The 26,037-nt window shown below is 45.1% G+C and overlaps 1 protein-coding gene across 3 annotated transcripts in view; it reads left to right on the top strand.

Annotated features, from left to right (window-relative positions):
* The window catches only part of MCTP2 (multiple C2 and transmembrane domain containing 2), a 363,628-nt gene that overhangs the window by 184,964 nt on the left and 152,627 nt on the right, over nucleotides 1-26,037 (top strand). For 2 of the 3 annotated variants that reach the window (XM_077469061.1, XM_077469062.1), the window contains exons 6-8: nucleotides 1,016-1,092; nucleotides 5,586-5,697; nucleotides 11,790-11,828. In XM_077469061.1, coding sequence (XP_077325187.1) covers nucleotides 1,016-1,092; nucleotides 5,586-5,697; nucleotides 11,790-11,828 — 228 coding nt within the window. The remainder of the gene's footprint in view (nucleotides 1-1,015; nucleotides 1,093-5,585; nucleotides 5,698-11,789; nucleotides 11,829-26,037) is intronic. The other variant, XM_077469064.1, reaches the window with a different exon arrangement.

Below are 26,037 nucleotides of genomic sequence, written 5' to 3'. Positions count from 1 at the left end.
GTAGAGATCAGTGTTATAACCCTAATCAATGTTCCCACTAGAGACTGCTGTGAGGTGCAGGGTTGGCACCAGAGAACTAAACAGTAGGTCACAAAACGAAACTCGGGCGTAACTTCACTTCCTGTCCCATAGCCAAAAGAGGAAGTGAGAGGAAATCCCTGCAAATTGAGGGAATCTTCCGGGAGAGGATTCCCTTAATTTCCCTCCAGATCTAGTGTCCCCATTGAAAGGTTTCCCCTTTATTACTTTTCTGGGGACATCCCAAAATGTGGGAATTTCTTTTACTTTCACTTTCAATGCAAGTGGTCAACAGGACAAATGTAGAGGGTGAATTTGCCTAACGGGAGCGCAGACCACTATAAAAAATCTCAGGTGCCTTAAAGGGGTTGTAAAGGTAAATGTTTTTTCACCTTAATGCATTCTATGCATTAAGGTGAAAAAACATCTGACAGTGTCTGCGCCCCCAGCCCCCCCGTTTTACTTACCTCACCCCTCGAATGTCCCGCGCTCGTCCCCCGACGTCCTTTCCACCATTCAGCCTAGCCGCTGATTGGCTGTAGTGGATGGATGGAAAGCAGCGCAGCCATTGGCTCGTGCTGCTGTCAATCACATCCACTGACGCGGAGCGCCGGGGGGCGGGGCCGTGTGATACAGCGAGCGGCAATAGCCGCCGGCTGTATCACGGGAGCGCGCCCGCAGATGCTTCTCACCATGCGAGGGAGCTCGCATGAACGTGAGAAGCATCTGAGGGAGGAAGCGGAGATAGCCGCCGAGGGACCCCAGAAGAGGAGGTTCGGGGCCACTCTGTGCAAAATGAGCTGCACAGTGGAGGTAAGTATAACATGTTTGTTGTTTAAAAAAAAAAATTACTTTACAATCCCTTTAATCCCTCTCCACTCTATCCAAAACGAAAGAAAACCTTTTGACTTTAGTTCTACTTTAAGTATGACTTGTGCAATAACTTGTACCTGTTATGTTTTACTTATAATGTAATTATTTTGGTGTTCTCTTGAAGGTTTATGATCGAGATTTTACAACGGATGACTTCATGGGATCTGCTTTCCTTGATCTTCAAGAGCTTGAACTAAACAAGTAAGTTATAAAATAATCTACTTTGGTGTGTTTGAGAGAATAATGCAATATCCATCAAAGTCCATCTACTATGTGTGTATTTATCTAGACTTGTTCTGGGGAAGTGAATAAACCAGTGAAGTGTGTAATCTCTGTGTAGACCTAATGTGTACGTAGAACACTAGGATGTTCCTCTGTTAGTGTCTCCTCTCTGCTGCTCCTGGAATAGACAGGAAGAACCCAGAGGCATCTCCGCAAAATTGGAGGTACCCCATAAAATTGAATCATTACATGAACCGCAGTAAGTTAAATGTTACACTCAGGTGTCCTCCTCTATTAAATTGCATATAAAAATAAATATACAGAGTTAGTTGTTGAGATTTGTGCTTCTGGCAGCTTGGGAAGCATTAGCCAGAGCCTGGAAACAACCATTCCTCAATTTTGCCAAGGTTCAATAATGACCGATGGGGCTTATGGTCCACGAGAAGCTTCATTCCATCCTCAAAGACTCTCATGCCAAATATCTACATTTTTGGGACCCCTGGATATCTTATAACGCTGCCCTGGATATAGACCAAACCCTGATTTCCGTCTGAAGTCGTTCGCAGCAGCCCTTTGGCCTTCATACAGCTGGCCCACATGAGACCCTTCCAGTCCCTCTTCTCTCTCTTTTCTTCCATGTTCTCTCTGCATATCTCAGGTAAGTACCCCACTCCCATCTCCTTTGCCCTTCCTTTGATTTTCTTCTCTACAATTCTGCCTCTCTCCATTTCTTCCCTCCTGCTTTTAGTGTCTTTGCTATGAACCGTTTGGCACTACACCTCCATACTCTTGAAGAGGTGTCTGCAATTTGTACCATGGAGTATCCTTCATCAGCACCATCACTACCTTTTTATATTTTGTGCTAGTCATGGAATCTTCAGTAAGTCACAACTTACGCTGCCTATTCTTTGCATATATCTTACGTTACTGTGCTCTGGTACATTTCTTAAATTGTACCACCTCTGTACCGTGGTCTGTGCCATTATTGTGGTTCTTCAATGTTTTGAAAAAAAAAGAAAAAACGAATTCTTTGTGAAACAAAAAATATATAAATCTACCCAAAACTGCATATTTTTAGTCCAGCTATAAAGATTATTTCCTTTACAGCTCATCAAAAGTATTGATAGGCACAGTGCACCCATTTTTTTAAATTTTTGGTGGTCCTATGGTTGCTGACAATTGCATGCCTACATGGACTGATCATGATTTAGGTCAACCTGTTGTTTAGGCCAGGTTCATACACGTTTCCATTTGCTAATGTGGCCAAGCTGTAAGTCACAGCATCATAGCCAATAAAAATGTTGACTACCTTCCCCATAATGGCATCAGGTTAAATGTTCACATGACAGGTTATACCAGTGTCCTTGTTCATGCACACTACATGCCTGCTGTAAATAGCCTGCTTTCCATAGTCATAGCCACAATAAAAATGCTGGGCCCTCTGCAGCAGTGGTGGTCCTCTCTCTCCCCTCTCACTGGCTCAATACAGCAGCAGAAGCCATTGGCTCCTGCTGATATCAATCAAATGCTGTCAACCGAAAGTATGGGGGGGGGGGGGGGCTGTGGGCTAGGCTGCACTGTGTTTTTATGGACACACACAGCCCAGCTTGGGGACACGCTGCAGTTATGCCCTCATAGGAAATGGCTTCCTCTGGTGGTGTACAGAGAAAAGTTGGAACCAAGATCGCTAGAGGAGGACCCCAGAGAAGGACATTTGGGGCCACTTGGTGCAATACCATTGCACAGTGCAGATAAGTATAACATGTTTGTTTTTTTTGTAGCAAGAAAAATATCCCATAGTCCGCACATCATAGCAAACTTGCAGATAGAGTATGTGGCAGCCTCACATTTTGACGTCTGGAGCTGAGACAAGCTCCTTCCCCGGCTGGTATTTTCAGTGGCGGACACAGGACCTAAACATCTCTGAGCTTGAGTAGCACACCTAATTTTCACATGTTTGTTATTTTAATAAAATAAAAACGAATCCAAAAAAAATATATATATAATATGTTATGTGTGCAGTGACTTCAGCTCCTACATGTTTCGCCAAAACGTCCTCAGGAGACTTGTGAGGACTGCATAAGATGCCATAAGGGTGCTCAGGAACACTGGATAGTTAAAAAATTTTGAAAAGGAGTTTATGCCCAAGGGGACAAAACCCACAAATGTATCATCATTCACCTAGACATTCATTGAGAATCCCGCATGTTATAGGTTACAATTCACACCCTCCATGCAAATGGAGATACAACCACTTCAATTGTATATCTTCACAATGTCAGAAAGGGGGTGGTATAAAACCCCACTCCTCTGTGGACCCAAATGTAGGTCAAGTGACAAACAAGCACCAGCATTAGCTGCCACTGGGAGTGGTCTGTGGATGGTCCATGTTTGTCATTTAACCTGCATTTGTCCCACACGGGAGTGGTGGTTTGTCACCCCCTCCCCCCTTCTTTTTGTCTCTGTGAAGATCTACAATTGGAGGGGTTGTATCTCCATTTGTATGGAGTGTGCGAATTGTAACCCAGAAATTGTGGAATTCCTGATACATTTTGAGCTTAATGGTGATACATGTGTGGGCTCTGTTCCCTCCTATGGCTATTGGTGTCCCCTTGGGTGATCCCATTGGTGCATAATTTCCTTATTTAACATTTTTGAACTATCGAGTGTTCCTGGGCACCCTTGTTGCATCTTATGCAGTACTTATAAGTCTCCCGAGGAAGCCAAAGTTTAGTGAAATATGTAGAGCTCAAGTCACTGCACATATACTCAAGCTGGAAGGACATTATGTAATGGTTTTATGATAAGTACAGTGACATTGTTTTTAACAATGTTTATATTGTAATAAAACATTCAATATTTTATCATTTATTGGAGTTATGATTTTAGCACCTTGAAAATCCCCTTATTTTATTACAGGTACTTTTATAGCACAGGCAATTTATGCAGTACTTTAGATATATATTGTACATTCATATCAGTCCTTACCCTCAAGGAGCTAACAATCTAAGGCAGGGATATGCAATTAGCGGACCTCCAGCTGTTGCAAAACTACAAGTCCCATCATTCCTCTGCCTCTGGGTGTCATGCTTGTGGCTGTCAGAGTCTTGCTATGCCTCATGGGAGTTATAGTTCTGCAACAGCTGGAGGTCCGCTAATTGCATATCCCTGATCTAAGGCATAGCTCCCAACTGTCCCTGATTTGGAGCAATGTCTCTCTGTCCCTCATTTTGCTCTGATCTATATAGTTTATAAAATGCACTATTTATCTTTCAAAAAGTGTTTCCCGGTGCTAAACCTTTGCTCCAAATCCTAAATTTCTGCATTTGTAAATTTGAAAAGCCAATATAAAGGAATATTAGTGGTAAAAAAAAGCCCTTGTTGGTTTTAGAATTTTTTTTTGGGGGGGGGGGGGGGGGTTAATTCTCCTTTAAGGGGTCATGGTGGGGCGTGTCCTATGCCTGAATACTTTTTCTAGTAGGTGTCCCTCATTCGCATCTCAAAAAGTTGGGAGGTATGATCTAAGGGTCCTAACTCTCATTCATACATACACATACTAGGGCCAATTTAGACAGGAGCCTATTAACCTATTATACAAGCATGTCTTTGGAGGAAGCCCACGCAGGAACAGGGAGAACATGCAAACTCTGGGCAGGTAGTGTTGTGGTTGGGATTTGAACCGCTGATCCTAGTGCTGCCAGGTGGAAGTCCTAACACCTGGCCACTGTGCTAAACATGTATTGCCCTACACTCAAGATACGCTAGGCAGGGCCAAACTAAATAATGATTGGACCCTGGACAAACATTTTCTTGGACCCTTCAGAATCCACTTGTCAACTATTTTCAGGCAGTGTAGGCTCAAGGGGCAGCTGTTTTGGGCCCAACAACAATGATTGGCCCCAGGGCAGCTGCCCCTTTTTCCCTGCCTTGAAGACGGCCCTGATGCTAGGGCATAGTAATAATAGTATTCCAACATCAGTTTAAAGCTCCTAACATACCAGGGGTTTAATTGGAAGGCGCTCTATTTTAAGTGCAATGGTCTTCTTGACTGGCAGGGTTCTACATTGTGTATGCACATACTTTGTCAGCACTTGCCGTCGTTTTATTTATATCCTCTAAGAGGAACATTTTAGCGGATCTGTTAAAAGGTGCATTTTGAGCTTCCAATGAAGTACTGACAGTCTTGAAAATACCTTTTTGGCTCCCGTTCGGCAGATGGCTTGCGTGGTGTCTTGGACTTGAATAATGATACGCTATTGGAATTTCATTATGTTTGTCAATAAAGTTTACCGAGCTGCGGTATGTCAGAATAATGTGAAAGTTGTTTTTTGAGCAATGGAGCGTGAAATATTCTGATATTCCAGTGTAACTGAGGCAGAAACCACTTGCTGTTCAAATGATCTGCCACATTCCAAGTGAAATACAGATATTTACTGATTGGGTGTTTTTTTTTTTTTTTTTATTTCCTGTAGAACTGCTGAAAAAGTGTTCCGGCTTGAAGACCCCAATAGCCTTGAGGAAGACATGGGGGTGATTGTGGCAGATGTCAGTCTGTCCATCAGGATAAGAGATGCAAAAAATAATGTAGGTGTCTGCACATGGTCAGTGCGTTTGTGTGTTTTGCAGATTTCAGATTGCTTCCTCAGTTGTATGTATGCGTTTAAAAAAAAAAAAAAAAAAAAGCTGAGGGCTGCCTAGTGGACAGTCACTTCAGCTGTATCTAATGACCAGATAAAAGCTGAAACTAGCTAAATTAAAAATCAACAATGCATATGAATGTCTCCTGAGTTTTTATACCATTGGGAACTCTTGTTTTACAACTGCTGTGAAGCTCCAGACCCTTTTAACCACTTCAGCCCATGAAAGGTTTTACCCCCTTAATAACCAGGCTATTTTTTGCGATTAGGCACTGCGTTACTTTAACCGACAATTACGCGGTCCTGAGAAGCTTTACCAAAATAAAAATGTCCTTTTTTTTTCTCACAAGTCTTTCTTTTGGTGGTATTTGATTACCTTTGCGGTTTTTATTTTTTGCGCTATAAACAAAAAAAGTCAGACAATTAAAAAAATATATATTTTTTTTTACTTTCAGTTAAAATACATATCCACATGTTTTAGAAGAAGAAATGGAATTTCCTCATACATTTAGACCAATATGTGGTGTTCTACATATTTTTGTTAAAAAAAATCCCAATAAGCCTATATTGATTTGTTTGTGCAAAAGTCATATCGTCTACAAACTATGTGATAGATTTATGGACTTTAAATTTATTTTTATTGTTTTTACTGGTAGTGGCAGCAATCAGCGATTTTTAGCTGGACTGCGACATTGTGGTGGACAAATATCACACTAAGTGACCCTTTTTTCGGGAGCAGTGACACCAATACAGTGATAAGTGCTAAAAAAAAAAGCACTGTTACTGCATAAATGACACGGCCAGGGAAGAGGATAACGGGGGCGATCAAAGGTCTAAGTGTGTTCCCTGGGAGTGTTTTCTAACTGTGTGGGAGATGGACTGACAGGAAGAATACAGATCCGTGTTCCTGCTTACAAGGAACAGAAGATCTCTGTGTACTTCCCTGTCAGGAAAATTGTCTGGTATGTAGGTGCCAGAGCAGTGGCTCATACTGACCATCATGCAACCACACCCAAAAAGATTGTTGATTGGACTATCTCGGTACTTGGTAGTCAAAGAATGAATAGTAATTAAAAAGTTTAATAAAGACAAAAAGCAATTACACAACAATACATTAAAACCATACAGTATATAGTGTACACCACAATTGACAAACTACTGGCGGGTTCCCCCGAAGAGTTTCAAATGAAGAGGAGTATACACAATTCCCTCAACTAGTTTCGCGGAAAAAAGCTTCATCAGGAGGATGATCTATAAAGCAGATAATACATTTGATTAAATTATAACCAAAACAGAGCAAAAAGTACACGTTTCAAGGAGTTATCTACAATACAAATAATGTGAAAATAGGAAGATCAGCTCACCCTCACCACAGGCAAAACTCACAGACCAGAGGGCCCATCAATTCCCTTGGCGGTGGACACGGAGTTTGTATTACAGACTCTAATCGAAAAAATTATAATATTATTGTAAAAAAAATCAAGTTAAGTATTGTAACCAGTACACACACACAACCAGGTGTGACCGGGTGGCAGGGACACCAACCAGTGAAACGCGAGAAGGGGGAAGGAGGAAAAAAAAAAAGAGGGGAAAGGGGAGGAAAAATGAGGGGGGGGGGGAGAGGAAAAGGTAAGGAAAAGAGGGGGGAGGGGGCAAGAAAAAAGGGGGAGGGGAAAAAAGGGGGGGGGGAAGGGGGTGAGGGAAAGGGAGAAGGTACAATGTTTCGCGCAATAGAGCTGCCCTGCCTTAGTATATGCGGTGGACGGTCTTTAAGTGGTTAAGGGACAGTTCATCCAAAAGTTAAAGGATGGGCCTGACTTTTTGAGGTGACTTAAGCTGGCCATAGATCGAAAATTCAATGCAGCGATTTGATCCCTTGTTGGGCAGGCTTGTAACAGTTTTTTGAAACGTTAAAACTTTTAAAGGGATAGTTCACCTTTACCACAAAACTGTCTATGCAGATAAAGGGCTTCTGCAGGTAAAACAAACTAAGCAGCTCTGACTAAAGTTAAATAAAGCCTTTGCTATAGGTGTAGGCCATTTACATACCTTATGAAGCCTGACTGAAATACTCCCAGGACATTGCTAAGTACTCATTGGACGTTGCTAAGCGAGGCCTAGTTGGTACTGCTCACCTCCACCATCACAGTAGTGAGCTCTCAAATGCTGAGCTCAGAACTACTGCATCACGGGAGAGAATGAGTATGTGAGGGGGGTTGAATCGGAGAAAGAGCTCACTCCAGTGATGGTGGAGGTGAGCAGTGATGACTAGGCCTCACTTAGCAATGTCCTGGGAGTGCTTAGCAACATCCTGGAACTATTCCAGTCAGGCTTAAGGCATGTTAATGGCCTACACCTATAGCCAAGGGTATTATTCATCTTTAGTCAGAGCTGAGTTTGTTTTTATCTACAAAAATTCCTTACCTGTATATGCAAGTTTTTTGTAAAGGGGATCTATACTTTTAAATCTATGGATTTACATAGATCCACATCCGGGCCAATCCTGACACTTCACTCCTACATGTAAAAATTCACTTTTTTTGCTAGAAAATTACTTGGTACTCCCTAACATAATATATATACGTTTTAGCAGAGGCCCTATAGAAAAAAATGATGGGTGTTAAAATTTATTATATCACACGGTATTTGTGTAGCGGTTTTTCAAATGCTATTTTTTGGGGAAAAACACACTTTTATGTATTAAAAAAAAAAAAAAACACAACTTTTACCCCAATTTTTTTGTATAAAGTGAAAGATGTTACGCCAAGTAAATGGATACCTAACTTGTCACGCTTTTATATTGCGTCTGCCTGTGGAATGGCGGCAAACTACGATGCTTAAAATTCTTCATAGGCAACGCTTTAAACACCTTTTACAGGTGGTTTGGTGCTAGAATTATTGCTATCATTCTGACTTTCGTGAAACAATACCTCACATGTGTAGTGCGATAACCATTTACATATGTGTGCTGGAGTAACGTATGTGTAAGGATGGGGCTGCTTTACATTTTTTTTTATTATAACCACTTCAACCCGAGGACATCCTACGGGCAGAAAGTAGATACATTTTTTTTAACATTAACGTGCAACATTAAATATGTGAATGGGACACACTGTTTTAAAGAAGGGCCTTATATGTCTTGGATATTCCAAAATGAGATTGCCTTGCCATAATTCATGCCTCCATTTTGGTCTAGCTGGGATTTCCAGGTATTGATGCTCACCTTTGTGTAGTCCAGTACCTCCTGTTGCATTCTCCTTAATGTAAAATTAAAAGGAGGTACATAGGGACCCTTCATAATGACCACAGCAGCCAGTGGCGTAACTATAACCTTCAGGGCCCCGATGCAAGAAACCATGAAGGGCCCCCCTGAACCCAAGCCAGGGCCCTTCCTTCCGAGTCCGGCGGTGGAACTCCAGGGCGTGGTCACAGGTATGACCTTTGTGAGCCCTGTAGTTCCACCACTGGTATCAGTAGTTTTTTTTAATTATTTTTATTTTATTTTTAGGTGCCCCATTGGGGGGCTTTCCCTAGGCAGGATGGGGTCCCCGTCCCCAGAAGAGATGAGGTCCTTTTCTCCAGGGCAGATGAAGTTACTGCCCCCAGGTGAGAAGGGGTCCCTGTCCCCAAGGGAGATGGGGGTCCCTATCCCCATGTGAAAAGGGGCCCCTGTCCCCAGGGGGAGATGGAGGGGGTATGTAATGGTGTGTGGGGGATGGGGTCCTCTCACTCACCATGACCAAGCTGCAGGCCGCACACTCATCCATGTTGGCCTGGGCTCCATCCAGTGTGCTGGACGGGTGATCAGCATATCTCCCAGAAAGACCTTTCATCATCTGTGTATGATGGGGGAGGAGGGGGGGCTGGCAGACAAGCCTGCAGTGTCCTCCGGGGGGCTCTCATAGGGCTGCACTGCATCTGGGTGCTTAAAGTTTGTTTACCCGGGAGAAGTATGCAGTGCAGTGTGGACCGGACTGGGGGGCGGGACTCTGGCTGGGGAGAACAGACATCGGACTGAGCGGCAATGCATGGAGCAGGAGAGGGGTACTCTGAGGAGCCGGCCGAGGACACGGGTCATGCGGGGAATGCACAACTAAAGAGCAGCCAGTGTGATAGTCGAGCATGGAGCTCTGCTAGTCACCCTCCACCTCCAGCCACCCGTGTGCATGGTGCACTGGTACCCCTAGCTGCCTGTGCTGCTGCTGGCCATATGTATAGGGGGCTGCATGGGCCCCCTGCAGCACAGGGCCCAGTTGCAGTCGCGACTGCTGCACCCCCTATAGTTACGCCCCTGACAGCAGCTGTATAGACTAAAGTATCGGAGTGCAGATAACTCACAAGTAGAGCCTTGTGAGAGGAACTAGGTGTCCCCAGTGATGTGCCCATCTGGAGGTGTCATCCCAGGGGTACCAGAAAACATTATGGGTTTGCACTTCTCACTTTTTAATGCACATATTTGCCATTAGCATTAGCACTGCAAATGTGCTTTATTTACTCACAGGGATGGAGATGGCTTCAGCAGGTTCCTAAGAAGTGGGGACCACCTGGCTTTGGCCCAAGTGGACCTAGAGAGTTCCTTATCCCTGTTGGGAGACTTGCACCTCAGGGTGGGGGGTTGGGGTTTTTCTGCTTCAGAGGTTGGTCCATTGCTATTGTAGTGGCCACAACCTTTGCTGTGCAGCCTTGACTTATTGGGCTTACCAGTTACCTTCTCTCGGCCTGCTCTTCCACGTCTAGGGGTTCCCAGGGTTGATACCCAACAACTCGAACGCTGACACAGATGAAGTCCTCTTTCAAAGGTTTTATTTTGCTTTATTAACTTCCAAACACAGTCTCTTAGGGAACAGAGGGCACGGGGGAAGAACTCGGGCACCTTGAACTGCAGGTCTAGCAAAGTCTCTAATTCTACCCAGAGAGTAGCCACTCGCAGCTGGGCACTTCAAGGCTGAACAGATCTCTAGCCAGAGATCATGGCAGTCAGCACATTGACTCAAAACTTGAAACAGTCCTATGAACGTGTACAAGTTGTAACCAAAGGCGAACAGTAAACTTTCTCCTCTGTACCTGGAACGTTTCCTGTCTCCTCAATGGTACTGGAAAAGCGTGAATTTGTCAATCTCCTTCCCAACTCAGTAACCAGGCACTTCCCAGGATGCCACTTGCCAGCCCTCCTCCGAAGTTACTGCTCCACCGACCAGTGGGTCTGAGACTCGGGAACAGACAGATCCCTACCCCAGACCAGACGGGTCTATCAGGGGCCTTCCACAGGAACATGTTGCGGGGTGTCGAACACCCCGTGACCGGGACCCCTCATGGGGCTACCCCGGTCCTGGAACCAGCACAGACCACACGGGTCTCACAAACCTCTCTCCTCAAACACGTGACCCACACCTCTTAAGTACCCCTTCCCAGACTCCTCAGCGGGCCCCAGCACTCCCACTGATTGTTTCCGAGAAGGCTGATACCTAAACATCCAACCAGACCTGGTTCTGGCCTGTCATGTGCACCTCACCGTTCACATGACCAGGCAGAACTTCCAAACACAGCCTGGCCAGACTGGTGTCAAGGCCTACCTACTCAATTAACCCTCAGAACCCCTACTGTTCTGAGGCAAAAAATTAAATTTACATGCGTATGAAATTTTGTCCAAAATATCATCCGCTACACTATACTTTTGTGCAACTTTTCTGTGTGCTGTGATTTCATGGTTCACTTTAATTTTGGTCACTGGGGTTTGACAAACATGGCACAGAGTAGCTCCATTAAAAAAAAATTATAAAAAAAAATAAAAATAAAAAAAATATATTGTGTGTGTGTGTGTATATTTAAAAAAAAAAAAAAGACCCTTCTTTTATCAAGTTCATACCAAATAATTTTTTGCTGTGCAGGTTAAATATTGTGTTGCCATTTCTTGTTACGTATGTTGGAAATCATGTGTTTTTTTTTTTTTTTTCTGACTTTTGTTGGCTGGATCTTGATGGTCCACTGAGGTTTCTATTTTATTTATTTTTACCTTATCAATGTTTCCTTCTCTTGCAGCAGAGATGGTCATCACGAAGAAAACTGGGTGCTTCCAAGGTAAATTGCGCATATTGCTGGTGTATAATCAGAAGCTTGTGTTGCTTAAGTGGTAGCTAAGTCTGCTTTGTAGTTTTTACCTACGGGTAAGCGTATAGTAAAGCTTACCTGTAGGTAAAATGAATATCTCCTCAACGTGCACGGTTAAGGAGACACTCGCTCTTTTGTCAGCTGGTAATGTCACCGGCGCATGCGCTCTGAAGGAACAACATAACTGTTCCATTCCTTAAGAGCACTGTGCCATGGACTGGATGAAAAGAAAAGCCCTGTCGGTAGGGACCGCGCACTACTGGAGGCCTTCGCTCTAAGGTATTTCACAATGTGCTAGTATGCGACACATACTAGCACATTATGTAATTGTCTTGCAGGGTTTTTTTTTTTTTTTACAATACCGTGGTTTAAGTAAACATTTTTGTTTAAAAATAAAACTATATATTTTTTAAAAGCTTTATTAATAAATTACTATTGACTTTTTGTACCAGTGGACCCTGGGATATTTCTAGTTAGGGGCTGTGCATCAACTATAAATTAATAAGACTTTTCTTATGTTATTAAAATCTAATGTTAAAAAAAAAAAACTGAGAAAAAAAGTGAAAGGAGGTAGCCCACTTTCTGTCAGAAACTAGTTCTGTTGGGCAGAGTTGTGGTTGGTTGTTAAGATTGTAAATTGACTATTTGATCAAAATTGGGACATTTGGTGGCGTGGAGCCAAATGCACATTTGTTTATTTTCTTGGGGGTTCTTGTATACCTAAAATGCTTGTATGCCAAAAATGTACAATATTTTTGTGGCTTAGTGTACAATCTCATCTTTTTGTCTGTGTCAAGTTCAAGTGGGATTCCAGCTTACAATGCCAGTGGATAGCAATAGCCAGCTTCAATATCTATCTCTACCCTTGTATGTCAGCATGAATATCCACCCTTGCCCTAGATATTTATTATCCAGTATATGTTTCCCTAACCTAGAGGTGTGTCAGTAGGGATATCCACTCCTACCCTAAAGGTGGTTTGGTAAGAATATCCATCCCTACACTAGGTGTCTCAGCAGGGATATCCATCCCTACCCTAGAGATGTCATAGCAGTGAAATCCACCCCTACACTAGAGGTGTCTCAGCAGGGATATCCATCCTTTAGAGGTATCTTGGAAAGAATATCTACAACTACCCTGAAGGTGTTATGGTAGGAAAATCCATCCCTACACTAGAAGTTTGTCAGCAGGAAAATCCCACCCCTCCTCTAGAGGTGCCTCAGCAGGAAGATATATAATTTCATTACAGGTGTCTCAGCAGGGATATCAACTCCAACTCTAGAGGTTTCTTAACAAGAATATCTACTCCTAGCCTGACGGTTTTTTGATAGGAATATCCACCCCCTTCTCTAGTGGTATCTCAGCAGGGAGGTCCACCCCTCCTCTAGTGGTGTCTCAGCAGGGAGATCCACCCCTCCTCTAGTGGTGTCTCAGCAGGGAGATCCACCCCTTCTCTAGTGGTGTCTCAGCAGGGAGATCCACCCCTTCTCTAGTGGTGTCTCAGCAGGGAGATCCACCCCTTCTCTAGTGGTGTCTCAGCAGGGAGATCCACCCCTTCTCTAGTGGTGTCTCAGCAGGGAGATCCATCCCTTCTCTAGTGGTGTCTCAGCATGGAGATCCACCCCTCCTCTAGTGGTGTCTCAGTAGGGAGAACCACCCCTCCTCTAGTGGTGTCTTAGCAGGGAGACCCACCCCTCCTCTAGTGGTGTCTCAGCAGGGAGATCCACCCCTCCTCTAGTGGTGTCTCAGCAGGGAGATCCACCCCTCCTCTAGTGGTGTCTCAGCAGGGAGATCCACCCCTCCTCTAGTGGTGTCTCAGCAGGGAGATCCACCCCTCTTCTAGTGGTGTCTCAGCAGGGAGATCCACCCCTCCTCTAGTGGTGTCTCAGCAGGGAGATCCACCCCTCCTCTAGTGGTGTCTCAGCAGGGAGATCCACCCCTCCTCTAGTGGTGTCTCAGCAGGGAGATCCACCCCTCCTCTAGTGGTGTCTCAGCAGGGAGATCCACCCCTCCTCTAGTGGTGTCTCAGCAGGGAGATCCACCTCTCCTCTAGTGGTGTCTCAGCAGGGAGATCCACCCCTCCTCTAGTGGTGTCTCAGCAGGGAGATCCACCCCTCCTCTAGTGGTGTCTCAGCAGGGAGATCCACCCCTCCTCTAGTGGTGTCTCAGCAGGGAGATCCACCCCTCCTCTAGTGGTGTCTCAGCAGGGAGATCCACCCCTCCTCTAGTGGTGTCTCAGCAGGGAGATCCACCCCTCCTCTAGTGGTGTCTTGGCAAGGATAACCACTCTTTCTCTATGGATGCTTCAGCAGTAGTGATGGACGAACTTCCGACAGGACGTTTTCACGAACGCGGACCGCGAACGAGGCCGACCGTTCGCGAAACCGAACGTTCGCGGCGGGCCCCATTGACTTCAATGGGAGGCGAACTTCGTAAACATTTAGGTCAAATTTGCAGCCACAAGATAATTATTAGCTGGGCAAACATAGTCCCACCACATGGCCAATGACATAACACATGTATGAGGTGAATTTGGGATCGATAACTACAAGCATTCTTTTTTTATATGGGAAATTGTTCTGACAATTCAGGACTGTGGAGCGCATGAAGGCAATGGAGGAGAGGGAAGGTCAGGGACCAGGGTAGGCAAAGAAGAGGGTGCAGGAGATGATCAACAGCAGCGTGACATACAGCAATGACACATGCACCGTGATAGAGGCATCTGACAACAGCACCGTGATAGAGGGCACTGACATCAGCAGCGTGACATAAAGCATTGACAGCAACACCGTGATAGAGAGCACTGACATCAGCAGCGTGACATAAATCACTCACATCAGCACCGTGATATACAGCACTGACAGCAGCACCGTGATAGCGAGCACTGACATCAGAAGCGTGACATACAGCAATGACACCTGCACCGTGATAGTCATCTGACAACAGCACCGCGATAGAGGGCACTGACATCAGAAGCGTGACATACAGCACTGACATCAGCACCGTGATATACAGCACTGACAGCAGCACCGTGATAGAGAGCACTGACATCAGAAGCGTGACATACAGCACTGACATCAGCACCGTGATATACAGCACTGACAGCAGCACCGTGATAGAGAGCACTGACATCAGCAGCGTGACATACAGCACTGACATCAGCAGCGTGACATACAGCACTGACATCAGCACCGTGACATACAGCACTGACAGCAGCACCGTGATAGAGAGCACTGACATCAGAAGCGTGACATACAGCACTGACATCAGCACTGTGATATACAGCACTGACAGCAGCACCGTGACAGAGAGCACTGACATCAGCAGCGTGACATTAAGCACTCAGACCAGCACCGTGATATACAGCACTGACAGCAGCACCGTAAGCAGCCCCAGGAGGAAGTCAGCACAGCACAGGGATGGTGTGATCCCCTCATAATAAGAACCCCCAGGAGGAAGTCAGCACAGCACAGAGATGGTGTGATCCCCTCATAATAAGCAGGCCCAGGAGAAACTCAGCACAGCACAGGGATGGTGTGATCCCCTCATAATAAGCAGGCCCAGGAGAAACTCAGCACAGGACAGGGATGGTGGGATCCCCTCATAAGAACCCCCAGGAGGAAGTCAGCACAGCACAGGGATGGTGTGATCCCCTCATAATAAGCAGGCCCAGGAGTAAGTCAGCACAGCACAGGGATGGTGTGATCCCCTCATAATAAGCAGGCCCAGGAGAAACTCAGCAATGTCAGCACAGCACAGGGATGGTGTGATCCCCTCATAATAAGAACCCCCAGGAGGAAGTCAGCACAGCACAGGGATGGTGTGATCCCCTCATAATAAGCAGGCCCAGGAGAAACTCAGCACAGCACAGGCATGGTGTGATCCCCTCATAATAAGAACCCGCAGGAGGAAGTCAGCACAGCACAGGGATGGTGTGATCCCCTCATAAGCAGCCCCAGTAGAAATATGACACCGCTCAACCTCTTCAAAGAGGAGGGTAGGGGCATATAGTACGGTGTGCTTTTTTGGGACAAGGAAGTGAGCCAAATGAAGAAAGAAGGTCTGTGTGCTTGATTAAAAAAATAGTTTATAGACATATACATGGTCTACTGGTCACATGTGTTGAATTCCTCCGAGATCAATGCCTCATTCATTTTTAGAAATGTGAGGTAGTTAACACTGTCGTGAGCTAGGCGAGTACGCTTATCGGTCACGATCCCCCCTGCTGCGCTGAACGTCCTTTCGGACAGGACACTGGATGAGGGGCAAGCCAACAGTTCGATTGCAAATTGGGCAAGCTCTGGCCAGAGGTCAAGCCTGCCCACCCAGTAGTCCAGGGGTTCATCACTCCTCAGAGCGTCCACATCGGCCATTAACCCAATGTAGTCGGACACCTGATGCTGGATCCGGATGACACCTGTCGATGGGTCGGCTGAAAGAATGACCTCATATCCGAAGTCAGTGTTTGTACCGGGGGTCTAAGTACGTTGCCACCCAGTACTGGTCCTTGACCCTTATGCTTTTTATACGGGGGTCCCTATTAAAACACTGGAGCATGAAGGCCCCCATTTGCACTAAAGTGGAAGCGGTGTAGTGGCCTGGCTCCTGCTCATCATCCAGGATAATGTCGTCCTCTTCATTCTCCTCTCCCCATCCACGCACAACAGGGATCCCAGAAAGGTTTAAAGCATGCTCTTCTTGCTCCTCCTCATCCGCCCCGGCACCATCCTCCTCTGACTCCTCATCAGACTCCTGTTGTTGACTTGTCTCAGATAGAGTAGCCCCCCTGGGAATTCATCCAGCATTGCGACTTCCTCATCTTCCCGCTCCTGCTCCTCCACAGCTTGATCAATGACACGACGCAATGCACGCTCCATAAAGAAGGCATAAGGTACCATGTCACTGATGGCGCCATGGCTGCGACTGACCAGTTTGGTGATCTCCTCAAATGGCCGCAGAAGTCTGCATGCGTCGCGCATGAGCAGCCACTGGCGCGGTGAAAAAAAACCCCAGCTTCCCAGAACCGTTTCTTTCGCAGAGTTCATACAGGTAGATGTTAACTGCACGTTTCTGCTGGAGCAGCCTATCAAGCATATAGAAGGTTGAGTTCCATCGCGTCGGGCAATCGCAAATAAGACGCCTGACCGGCAGATGGTGTCGCCGCTGAATGTCAGCAAGGCGAGCCATGGCCGTGTAAGATCTTCTGAAATGGGCCGAGATTTTCCTTGCCTGCTGCAAGATGTCCTGGACCCCAGGGTATTTGACAAGGAATCGCTGCACCACCAAGTTTAAGACGTGTGCCATGCATGGCACGTGCGTGATTTTGCCCTGTTTCAATGCGCTAAGCAGATTGGCACCGTTGTCACACACCACTTTACCAACTGTCAAATTGAGCGGTGTTAGCCACTGATCTGCCTGTGAACGCAAAGCTGAAAGGAGTGCCGGGCCAGTGTGGCTCTTGGCTTCCAGGCACAACAGACGCAGCACGGCATGGCAACGTCTCACCTGGCATGTGGAATAGGTTCTGGAGAGCTTGGGCGGTGCAGCGGAAGAGACGCTAGCAGCGGAAAAGGAGGAGGCAGCTGAGGAGGAGAGGGAGGAGGATGGAGTAGGAGGAGAAGAAGAGTCAGGCCTGCATGCAATCCGTGGCGGTAAAACCAAATCTACGCGGGTGCCACGGGTTACATGCTTGACGGCCGTCAGAAGGTTCACCCAGTGGGCAGTAAAAGTGATATACCTTCCCTGCCCGTGTTTGCTAGACCACGTGTCTGTGGTCAGATGTATCTTGGCACCGACACTGTGTGCCAGAGATACATTCACTTGCCGCTGAACATGGCCATATAGCTCTGGGATGCCCTTCTCTGAGAAATACTTCCTTCCTGGGACCTTCCATTGTGGAGTTCCAATGGCCACAAATTTGCGAAAGGCCTCCGAGTCCACCAGTTTATATGGCAGTAGTTGGCGGGCTATGAGTTCTGACAAGCCAGCCTTCAATCGTTGGGCAAGAGGGTTTATACGGCGTCATCATTTTTTTACGCTCGAACATTAGGCCCACGGAAGCCTGCCTTTTTGCAGGAAAATGTGAGCTTGGCGTGATGGAAGGTGGAGTGGAGGACAATTGTGAGGAGAGAGGAGAAGGAGAAGTAGAAGACGAGGCTGGACGGTGAGAGCCTGCAGTGTGGCTTTGTGTGTTCCGTTGCTCCCACTCGGCTCGGTGATGGCTGCCCATGTGCCTTCTTAAGGCGGTCGTCCCTAGGTGAGTGTTGGGCTTACCGCGACTAATGCGTTGACTGCAAAGATTGCAGATGGCAACGCTATTGTCAGCAGTGGACACGTTAAAAAAAGCCCACACTGTGGAGCCATGTGCCGGTGTCCTGGGAGCGCCAGATGTGACCGTACATGGTCGATGACTTGCTCCTGATACATTTGCAGTCTGCTTTGTCCCTCCTGTGCAATGTAAGTTATTCCTCCTTCTCCTCCCTATCTGCTGGTCCATATCTCCCTCTGAACTCCCCTCCTCTTCCTCTCTTGTGGGCACCCACGTGACATCACTAGACACGTCATCATCAACGTCACCTTCCCCACCGCTATAAGTAGAGATCTCGGAGTAGGCAGCAACACCGGGGACCAACCTCCTCCTTGGGCTGATCTGGGTACTGTCGTCAGACTGCTGAGTAGCAGTTGTTGCTACCTCCTCTTCATGATCCAATACCAAGAGTGGCTGCGCATCAAAAATGTCCTCTTGATATGGATCGGAAAATAATTCCTGTGACTCAAGCGGAAGGTATGTGGTGGTGGTGGTGGTGGGGGTGTTGTTGGTGGTAGTGTCTTTGGGGGTGCACATAGCAGAGAGTGAAGAAGAGGGTGCAGATCGAGAGGATGAGGAGGGTGCAGAAGAGTAAGGCTGAGTGAGCCACTCAACCAAGTCTGGTGCGTCCTTTAAAGTAATTGAACGCACCTTCTGCAACTTCCCACTTTGGCTCAAGGCTGGTGCTCCTGCCCTACCCCTACCACCCCTGCGGAAGGGCCTGCCTCTTCCTCTGCCTGTCATTTTTTTTAAATCACCCTGTGACAAAACTCTTAGTCCCTATACCGAGGAAGGACTGCTGCAGTATAGGGCAGCGGTCAGCAGTGGTGCACCTCAACCCTATGTATTGTGGACCGATAGCGGTCCTTACAGAACAGCAGACTGTACCGCACTCAACCCTATGTACTGTAGCACCCTAGACCAAGTTACCAGTCCTTATAAGGACCTTTGTGGACCAAGTAGGTTGTGTGTGACTGATTAGCAGACTGTACGTCAGTACCTATACTGCTGAAGGACTGCTGCAGTATAGGGCAGCGGTCAGCAGTGGTGCACCTCAACCCTATGTATTGTGGACCGATAGCGGTCCTTACAGAACAGCAGACTGTAACGCACTCAACCCTATGTACTGTAGCACCCTACACAGACCAAGTTACCAGTCCTGATAAAGAGTTTTGTGGAACAAGTGAGTTGTGAATGATTAGCAGACTGCAGCAGAAGGGCAGTAGTCAAGTATTATGTTCTTTCTATATTTGGAAGAAAGAATATTATACGTGTACAAGCCTATTACCGTACCACTGATACCAGTCCTGAAAAGAACCTTTGTGGAACTAATAGTAACAGCAACTCTTTAAACTGACCCTCACTGCCTGACACACTGCTTCCTTCCTGTCCCTATACAAACTGGCAAAACAGAGGAGACTGGAACAATTACTGGTCACTCGAATAGCTCTTTTGTGGACCTGATAGTAACAGCTAATGATGATGATGATGACTAATCTGGCTGTCCCTAAAATAGCAGCAGACACAGCGCTCTGTCCCTTTCTCTAAACTGACAAAAGACACTCAGGCTGCTGCAAGAATCAGTAGCACAGCAAACCTATATACACCTAACACCTATACCAGTCCTGAAAAGGACTTTTGTGTACCAAATAGCTAGCGTTTTATCTGTCCCTGCTCCAAACAGCAACCTTTCCCTATAGTGACAGAAGAAAGAATGTAAAATGGCCGCCGGATTGGGTGTATTTATAAGTTAGGGGGAATGTCCAAGTGTCCATGTGCTGTCATGTCTCAATTGGCTGTCCTGTACCCCATGATGGATGTGTCATCATAGGTCAAAGTTCTTTTACACATTAAACACGTAAGTCCACCGGGGCGAACGACGGCAATAGTCGAGCGAATGAGCGGACCGCGAACGGCCGAAATTCGCCGCGAAACGACCGCCGGGCGAACCGTTCGGCCATCACTATTCAGCAGGCATATCAGCCCCTAATCTGGAGGTGCCTGGTAAGAGTACAGGAAGAGAGAGAACCAGCAACATCATGTCTTCTAGAACAGAATGCTGTGATAATACACATTTTGAATATGGAAAGAAAAAATGGAATAACTTTATATTTTTTTAACGTTAAACTTCACCCAAAAGAGGAAGGTCTGCGCTTCCGCCTCCTCTACTATATTTGGATTTTTTTTTTTTGGGGGGGGGGGGGTTACCTAGTTAGGCTGATGGCTGCTTCCACTTCTGCTTGGATCGCCTAGGTGATTCGAGTGGAAGTTCAACTTGCGCAACCTTCAGGAGGCTGCGGAACCATTCACAGGACACGGCTCATGGATGCACAGTGGGACACCAGCTGTGAAGCCACAAGGTGTCAGAGCTGGCTTCACACCGTTAACGTGTCAGGGACCTGAAGACCAGTGAAGAACTGGCCCGGGTAAGGACAGCGCTGGATCCATGGACAGGTGAGTGTCTGTTTATTGAAAGTCAGCAGCTACAGTATTTTGTAGCTGCTGACTTTTAATTTTTTGGAATCTGGCTGAAGCTCCTCATTAAGATTGGTGGTAGCATGTTATCCTCCATAGATCTGCAGACCACAAACTGTCTATATACTGTATACAATGGTAAAAAATGATGGTCTACGTTTAAAAATCAAATGGCTGCTAAACTAGAAATGTACATACAAGGATACTTAAGGTGAAAGAGCGGGGAGTTGCAGTCGTATAAATGTATGCAAATTTACCCAATGAATTGAAAATATTATACGTATTTGTCTTTGCTAACTACCCTGCTTAGCGTTCGCTGTTGCTTTGTGCTAAAGGAAGGTTAAGTTTGTGCGCACACAGGCGATTTTTTTTTTTTTATACTGATCATTGCTTATGATAGCCCCATGAGTTATAACAGGCAATTGCTACGCATGCACTTGTATGTAATAATGATTGATTACCCACATTTGGAACATTTGTGCTACTTTTAGTTACTAATCGCTGTTATATGCTACAGTCCATTGCTACAGTAAATATCACCTGGATATGACCAGCCTTAAAGTGATAGTTTGTCTTCACCATAAGGGTTGATTTACTAAAGGCAAATAGACTCCTCACATTACAAATTAAGTTGCACGTTGCATGTTGCAGATCTGCTGGCTGTGCTTTCTTTCTTTATTTTTTTTATGCAGGATTGGATGTGCTTTGCAAAGTGAAATTTCTACCCATTCGCTAAGCTCTGGGGTAAATTCCCTTGCATCGGGCAACTTCCCTTGCAAAGTGAACAGCCTATTTGCCTTTAGTAAATCAAATCCCTAGAGCAGTGATGGTGAACCTTGGCACCCCAGATGTTTTGGAGCTACATTTCCCATGATGCTCAACTGCAGAGTGCATGAGCATTGTGGGAAATGTAGTTCCCAAACATCTGGAGTGCCAAGGTTTGCCATCACTGCTCTAGAGTTTCTGAACAGAAAGCAATGTGTGAGAAATACCTGCCTGCTGTACCCCATGTTTAGTTGTTAAGTTTTGACTTTACAATTAAACCTCTGACATGAAAAATTAACAAAGAATATTCCTCTATAACAATGATGATGTTTTGGAACTACATTTCCCATAGCACTCATGCACTCTGCAGTGTAGTTGAGCATCATGGGACATGTAGTTCCAAAACATCTGGTGTGCCAAAGTTCGCCATCACTGCTCTATAGTGTGTACTTGCCTTTAACCAAACCACCCAGTGTGGTTTCTGTCTTCTCTCTCATTCCTCTGCTGTTTGCATGAGACACTTCTATACCAATTACAGACAATCCTGGGAGGTGGCCCCACTTGCCCCTCCAGCACACAGCAAGTGATTGACGGCCTCGGCTGTGCCTGTTTCCCTATGAAATGGAGTCGAGGTGGGTGTGTCCATTTCTTCAAACTCAGCTCCTTGCTCTATGCTGTGCAGTTTGTGACATCAGATTTCCACCTCCTGCCTTCTGGAGCTCCGCAATGCTGTCTAAATTATGTGCTTTGAATGGCTGTAGATAAACGGGTACAACTTATGTACGAAGATTTGTTTGATCCGTGTATCACCAGAGGGCAGTCACTGCTCTGGATATATGTATGGGCTTACGAACCACCTTAATTGATGAACGTTATAAAATATGGCACCATAATTAAGCAATTTGCATGAAAAATGTTCAGAAGAAATAGGCCTGTGGCAGAGGCTCAGATTATCCCTAAATATAAGTGACATAAATAAAATCTGAAATGTTTTTGAAGAGTTAAGGCTTACCGGAAATGTTTCAGTGTAGCAGTGATAATGGTATTCAGTAGCAACCCACTAGAGAAGTGTGACCCTTCGAGTAATAGTCTGTCTGGGTTTAGGAAATCAGACAGTGTTTGTGCAATCTGCTCTCTGGAGTCCAAATTAGCTAACAGTCTGCCTTTCCATACCATTGCTTGTCTTCCCTTTTTTTGACTACAGAAAGTTGTTAATAACCAAGATAAAAGTGCATCGTGCTGGCAGGTCAATCCGTTCCCAAGGCTCTGGCTAACATCTCAGCATCTTGCTAATAACATGCAAGCAATGCTGGAGTTTGATGACTTATTAACTAATGAATAAAGGTTATTTTGCTGCTTCTAGGTATAAACGTAGGCCTGAAATGTTGAGTCGGGAAAAATTCACCATATGGCCCTCGGGTCAGTACCAAAAACCTCATAGACACAGGGGCAGCGTCAATACTGAAAACAGTCACTTTGTAACTTTTTTTGTCCCCTCTCATCTGGCCACTGCTAGACACTTGTGGGTAAGTCAGAAGCAGAACAGAGGTGAATGGGTATTGCAGGTATGCAGAGGGAAGTCAGAAGGGCTTTTGAAGCTTGAGTAACCACCAGTCGTCATCATTTTTCGACAAAGTTTTCCATTGTTGGAATGTAGCATCTTTTATGGGAGTATTACGGGAAGACCATTTAGAAAGATTATACCTCTAATGTAAGCTTACATTAAAGTAGAAGTAAAGGCAAAACTCTTTGTTTTCCATTTTGGAAAAAAGATTTTCTTTTTTTTTTTTTTGCCATCTGTGTTCCATTGGGGAGGCTTGCATCCTATTCCATAACAAAACAGGAAGTAAAAGGAAATCCCTCCATAGAGGGGAAGTCCCTGGTTGTCACCAGAAGATTTTCCATGTACCTTTGTTGAATTTTTTTTTTTGAATTGTTTGAATTTTATTTCTCTTTCAATCTGGGTGATAATGGTAGGAGGGTTGTAACAAAGGTATTGCAACAGTTCAAATTTAACATGCTGGTAGAGTAATTGTACTTCTATAGCAGGGGTCTCCAAACTCTCTAAACAAAGGGCCTGTGTATTGTCTTTCAGTCTTTAGGAGGGCCGGACTGTGGCCAGTGGGAGTTAAAATTTTCCTGGCATTAGTAGAAGTAAACATCACCACATTTGGTATTAGGGGGAAGAATAGTGCCCCATCATTGGTATCACTGGGAGGAATAGTGCCCCATTGTTGGTGTCAGTGGGAAAAAGGGTGCCCCATAGTTGTCAGTTGCCAGAATAATGTCTTGTATCAGTGGGAGATATAGTACCCCAAGGGTTGGATAAAGGTAAGCAAAGGGCCAGAGTTTGGAGGCCACTGTTCTACAGTAACTCTTCCTTCTTTTTGCCTTCTCCTTTTTCTTTCTTTCTTTCTTCTAGAAAAGTGGCCACAGGAAATGGCATCCTTAGAGAAGTTGAGATCTAAACTAAATATATTCCACTTAACAAAACGTAAACCTCTATATAAACAATTCATATCTCCTCAGCTGGCCATCTGCCCAAATTCCACACCCAGGGCCTTCTTCCGTTTCGTTGCAGTTAAATAATACATTTCATGCAGAAGAAATATGCTGTCATTGGGTTTTTGATGAAGGAAGTGTGAAAGTTGCCCAACATCAACAGAAGGTTACAGAATGTTTGATAACACCATTGACTCTTGCCAATGGTGTCCTCTTCATAAACATTCTATAGCCTTCTGTGGATGCTGGGCAGCCTGTACCCTTCCTTCATCAAAAACCCAATGACGGCATATTTCTTCTGCATGGTATCTATTTACAGTTGTGCTCATAAGTTTACATACCCTGGCAGAATTTTATTTCTTGCCCATTTTTCAGAGAATATGAATGATAAAAACTTTTCTTTCACTCATGGTTAGTGTTTGGTTGAAGCCATTATTTTTTTTGAAACAACTGGGTTTACACTTTTTAAATCATAATCACAACAGAAACTACCCAAATGACCCTGATCAAAAGTTTACATTCCCCAGTTCTTAATACCGTGTATTGCCCCCTTTAACATCAATGACAGCTTGAAGTCTTTTGTGGTTATTTTGGATGAGGCTCTTTATCTTCTCAGATGGTAAAGCTGCCCATTCCTCTTGGCAAAAAGCCTCCAGTTTCCATAAATGCTTGGGCTGTGTTGCATGAACTGCACGAGGTCATCAGCTGGAGATGTGTCCTCAGATCAAATTAAGAACTTTAATTAGATAATCAAACCAGGCTCCATTCACCCCATGTAAATGAAGGAGACGCCAAATAGTGTAAAATCTTAAAGGACTAATTTAATAAAAAGTATTACACTTAAATTTACCAGCGTTGCATACAACATAGTCATGCTCCGGAAGAAGTCCTCTTGGTGACGAAACCAGTCGGGCAAAGCAGCTGTTTCTTGCTATCGCGTTCCTGTTTACAGTATCTGGATGTGCAATAAAGTGGGGAGTTGGGACTTTAGATGAGGCACTTCATGTGATGTGCCTCCATCCCGGGTTCAATAAATCAAGACAGGAGGTTGGGACTTTAAATGAGGTGGTTGATTTGTGTAGATTGTATCACATTTTTTATTGTTAGTATACAAAGTATATAAGTACATAACAATGATATAATTCATGTAAGAGAGTCAATGAGTAAATATTAACACATCTGTGCATGTGCACAACAATAACGTCGTATTCACATTCACATAGCAATTTGCAACCTTGGTGGTACAACAAATATGACATGTCCAAATGTATATCCTAGTAGTATCTGGATGATTTTATGGTGGCCGCCTATGTTGTATGGTTTTTAGCTGAACAAATGTAAGTGTAATAGTGTGCAATCCAAAAGGACAGGTTTAATAAAAAGTATTCCACTTATATTTGTTCAGATAAAACCCATACAACATAGGTGGTTGCTATAAAATCACCCAGATACTGTAAACAAGAATGCAATTGCTAGAAACCGCTTCTTTACCTGGTTTTGTCGCCAAGAGGACTTCTTCTGGAGCTTGACTATGTTGTATGCAACGCTGGTTTTTATCTGAACAAATGTAAGTGTAATACTTTTTATTAAATTAGTCCTTTGGGATTTCACACTATCTGGTGTCTCCTTCACTTGCATGGTTAATCTGGTCATGGGGTGAATGGAGCCTGCTTTGATTATCCAATTAAAATTCTTAATTTGATCTGAGGGACCCATCTCCAGCTGATGACCCCTGCAAAGATTATTACATCAAGCTTGTTTGACCCTCTGTAATAAAGGGTCCAGGCTCTCTGGCAAGAGTCTATATTGCTTGTGGTGGCGATATCTGCATGAGGTGGAGGGTCTTCTGGCTTCATCTGCAATTTCCCACATTTGTGTTTTTTGAGTTTTCACAATTGGACTTTTTGTAGCACTTTATGAGTAAATTTATGTTTAGCGCAACACTGTTTTTTGTATATGACTACGCAATTGGCAGTTAAGACCCCTTTCATACTGAGGCACTTTGCAGGCGCTATAGCTTTAAAAATAGCGCCTACAAAGCACCCTGAAACAGCGGCCCCGTTGACTCCAGTGTGAAAGCCAAAGGGCTTTCACACTGGAGCGGTGTGCTGGCAGGGTGTCAGAAAAAGTCC

Source organism: Lithobates pipiens, unplaced genomic scaffold (assembly GCF_037356315.1).
Source record: "Lithobates pipiens isolate NorthernLeopardFrog02 unplaced genomic scaffold, aLitPip1_a1.2 Scaffold_8, whole genome shotgun sequence".
Taxonomy (NCBI): Eukaryota; Metazoa; Chordata; class Amphibia; order Anura; family Ranidae; genus Lithobates; species Lithobates pipiens.
This window is presented reverse-complemented; position numbering and strand designations above follow the sequence as displayed.